This window comes from Schistosoma mansoni, chromosome 1, assembly GCF_000237925.1.
Source record: "Schistosoma mansoni strain Puerto Rico chromosome 1, complete genome".
NCBI classification, from domain to species: Eukaryota; Metazoa; Platyhelminthes; class Trematoda; order Strigeidida; family Schistosomatidae; genus Schistosoma; species Schistosoma mansoni.
In genome coordinates, this window is record NC_031495.1 from 33,738,662 (window position 1) to 33,743,186 (window position 4,525).

Below are 4,525 nucleotides of genomic sequence, written 5' to 3' on the forward strand. Positions count from 1 at the left end.
ATCTTCCATAAGCTGATTGCATGGAATATGTTCGGCTCCTTCTGAGCTTCTTAGAGCTTTCTCAAGTTCACCTGTAGACCATCCTCACAATATATACATATATTTTTATGAATGTTCATAGAATAATGAATTCTTATCTAAATATTTATTTGAAGAAAATTCTAAACAATCGAAATTGAGTATTTTAAGAATTGAATTTTTGTAATACATTGATGTTTGATAATTTCAATTAATTGTAGGTAATGAATTATTCTGGATAATAGTGACAAAATATGATTAGTTTGGACGTTATTGATTAGTGTTTTGTTACCTTAGCAACACAAAGTATTTGGATATGCACTATTTTCTATTTTTAGGGGGAGCTTAAATTCTATCCAAAAAAATTCTTGAATATAAACCTTATTCTACTGTTACTTATAAATAAGCCATAGGTGGGGTCAATTTGAACTTGATTTTTATGACTCGAACTATTTATTTCCATCAACTTAAAAGTAACGATATAGTTATTCATATTGCATATGAGATTATACAACATTATCTCCAAATCACCAACCATATACAAACCAGTACTTTTTTGTTGTTGTTTGTTTGTCCCTGACTACTTATAGAATTATAACTTTAGATTTATTGTTTAGAATCCAGTAATTTCTTGAATTCAAACGACTTATATTATAACTCTAACTATTAAGTAAAATCTAGTTTATTATGATGTTAAGAAACGGGACATTCACATGAATGATAGAAATTAACTCTGATCGCTAAAGTGTTGTCGTTTCAACACTGCAGTCAGTAACAATCTCCGACAAACCATATCAACAAGCATCTGACATCACTGTATGTAGAAATAATTGGTCTGGTGAAACCTCTAAAGATTATACTTTTCTTTAGTTTGAACATTCCACTTCACTAGTATTATCATTTTAATGAGAAATATGTATGGAGCTTTATTTTCTAGATGAAAAGTTCCCATTAATCCAGTATCTTCTCAAGTTTTCTGACTTGTAGATGAAATATAAAAATGATTGATGTGTAAGAATATAGTTATCTTTTTATGTTACCTGAATCAAGACGATAGAAATATTTGTAGATTTAAACTGCTCATAAACACCCCTTAATACATATGATTTTTCTAGCGCTGTCATCTAACTGCATCACTGGATGACCTGAGTTACAATCTCACTGGAAATACCAGTTCCTTTATGATTGCAGACACATCTTGCTAACAAAAGCCGACTGGCATAGAACTAATACCTAGAACTTTCAATGAATCCTCTTCAACCATCTAACAATACATACTCTACCGACAAATAAGAATAAAACCAAAAAGGATCATTTTCTGTAGGAAAATTATATTACTCATTCTGGAATATTACACTATCGTATCAAGTTCAATAACTAATTAACTATACATCAGATAATAAGTCTAACATACATCATTCGAATTATTTATTGTACTTTGTCGGATTACAGAGACATATCACTTTACATTATTCACACACAGACGGTTTCTAGCTTAAAGAAGAAATGTTGAATTCTTGATGAACATTTATGAACAGTTTCAATCCGTATATGTTTGTTAGTCTTATCATTTAAACGATGTAATAAGAATTTAATCGGTTTATTTAAACAATACTGATTCATTAAGAAGTAATATACCGAATATTGTTTTAATGAGGTCAACTAATTGACTGAACTATCGTTCATTTTACAATTCAAGATTATATAACCAATCATTTTTATTTATTAATCAAATCACAATTTACTCGTGACTGCATTATATTTATTCAATAATGCTAAACGAATGGGCTGCACTTTAATGCCTATGCTAACAATGACTATAAATAAACTAAATTAGACATAAACTTTGATTTACATCTTAACAACTACTTCTTGTACATAATGAAATGTTAATTATTCCTTTGAAACTAACGTCAAGTAGATTTCTCAATCATATTATAATCAGAAGTATAGGAATAGGAAGTTTCTTGATTATATTATTGCTTATATTCAATCATCTATCGATTCCATCTGATATACACATACATTATTATTATTCAAACGGAACCCAAATAAAACGATACAATATCAGTCATGTTTGTGAATATCTTTTCAGGAACTCTACTGTGAATCATAGTCATGAAATTTTTGAAAGCAATCAATTATTGTGGAATGATGGATTTTTCAATTTATCAAATCCATACAGATGCGAACAGTTTAAGTTGTTCTATGGTCATTCTGTTAATTTGTCAAAGGAAGAAGAACAATTTCCCCTGGCATTCAGTATAGCTATACATCAAAGCACTAAACAAGTATCTCGTCTCCTTCGGTTGATTTACAGACCACATAATTTATATTGTATTCATGTAGATTCGAAATCTCCACAAACATTATATGATGATGTGTTGCATTCTGCTAAATGTTTCGGCCCTAATATCATAGTGGTTAATCGATCAGAAAGTGTAAATGTTCAATGGGGTTATTATTCCATACTTGAAGTGTTTCTTTTATGTGCAGATAAATTATTAAATAATACTGACTACATGTGGAAATACATTCTAAATGTGAATGGACAAGAACTGCCTTTAAGGACAAACTGGGAGTTGGTTGCAGCATTGAAAGCCATAAATGGTTCTAATGTCGTCGAAGGTCTAGGCCCTCGATTTAACCGTAACAGGTGGCCTAATAAGACTTTTGAATTTCCTGTAAATTACACATGATTTTGTCACAACACTTTTGCACTATCAATAATAATATTTTCTATAGTAATTCATCTGTTAACTCATTTAGGTCAAGGAAATAACTATGATTTTGAAATTATTCCTTTAACATAAATACTATCCAAAAATATTGGAAAGTCATAATGGGAAATTCTTTTTATTGAAATTATGAATCGATCTAAGCAAGACTACCATCGGAAACCTGGAAGTACTGGACAACCGTTTTATCCTAGTATGGAACTCCTCAACAGTGCACATATTCAACCCCAAAAGTGAGAATTGAATCCAGGTCCTTAGGTGTGATGCATGAACACCTGACCTCTAGACCACTGAGTTGGTATCCAATGGTAATAGTATCTAACTTTAACCAATCCACGACACTGGGTGACCATCCTCCGTTGTCGTCGGTGGGTAACTGTCTCACACTCGACAGAGTTTAATAATGTAAAACATTATGGTGGATTAAGAGAGACATGAAAAGAATTTGAAATTTGGGGATGTTTTTTTCTGAACTGTGTAGTTTACTTTCAGAATTTTTATTTTGATCGTGAGTCGCATCATCGGTGTGAGAATGACAATGTGACGGTTTCAGTTACATTATCAGTGTTGATCGTTCGTCCCTTTCTTAATGAATTATGCTGTCATATTTAAATATGGCTGACAATAACTTTCATGTTAAGATTACAATGTAGAATAAGTCATTTTCCCCATAATGAGAAAATAATCGACTCAGTTAAAACTAGCTAAATGTTTGTTTTCATGGCTTCAAATTATTTAGAATTATCGATCTATAACTTTATTCATGTGATGTATTATAAGGAAAGAATGATTAAAGCAGACATAGTGATTGGTCTTATAACCGCAACCATCTGATTATGAACTTATTTTGTTACTATGCTGGTACGTAATTAGCTTAATTGACCTATTACTCCTATTTATAGAAGTTTACGTTTTCACAGTAATATTACAAATGTTAAGCATCAATTGTCTATTAGAATATATTTCGAAAAAATAAATACCATAATTTAGCTTGTCTCTAAGAGATGACCAACTTATAGATTACACACTTTCCAATCCTTTCAACGGGATTTTAATTAGTATTCAACTTATTTAAAATTTCATTTGACTAGACTGCTACTTATTTGAGTTTGGAACTTGAACCCAGGAAACTTCTTCAGAATTTCAGTAATTTCTATCATATTGTCTCAATGGAACAAAATACTTAATTAAAAATGGCATTTTCATTTTCTCAACATACAAACTCAAAGGAAAGTTGGAAACTTCATTAAATTTTATAATATAATATTGAATAAATACTTTTATTGGTTCGACTTCGATAGTGACCATGAAGTCAATCAGAAATACAAAATCTTTAAATGATTCTTTTCAAAAACCAACATAAGTTCAGATTGATAGTCCAGAATTCCAAACAACAGGAATGCCTTAAGATAAAATTATCTACAATTAGTCTTTGGTATGCTTTTTATTACATAAATTTACAAATTAACCACTTTGATGGAAATCAGTTGAATTATTCCGTGGGATAGTTCTTTTGATCAGAGTAGTAGGTTATAAATTAATGAAATCTATTCCTCAGTTCAATTTCTGAATATTTTATAAATTAAGAATGCGCATTGCTGAGGAGTCCCACAATATGACGTAACGGCCGTCCAGTGCTTCTATGTTTTCCATGGTTGTGTGGCTTCAATTGACTCATGATTTCAATTACAGAAAATTTAGAATTATCATTTATGCTTGTTTAATAATATAAAACCAGAACAACATATGTAAGCGAACAATTGTTTTCA

General features: G+C 30.4%; 1 protein-coding gene across 1 annotated transcript; it reads left to right on the forward strand.

Moving 5' to 3' along the window:
- Window positions 1-1,904: 1,904 nt before the first annotated feature.
- On the forward strand, window positions 1,905-2,766 carry Smp_187360 (putative glycosyltransferase 14 family member; the record flags this gene model as incomplete). Its single annotated transcript, XM_018794155.1, has 1 exon — window positions 1,905-2,766. The coding sequence occupies one exon, from the start codon at window positions 1,905-1,907 to the stop codon at window positions 2,715-2,717; it is 813 nt and encodes a 270-aa protein (XP_018648595.1). The 3' UTR covers window positions 2,718-2,766.
- Window positions 2,767-4,525: the final 1,759 nt, after the last annotated feature.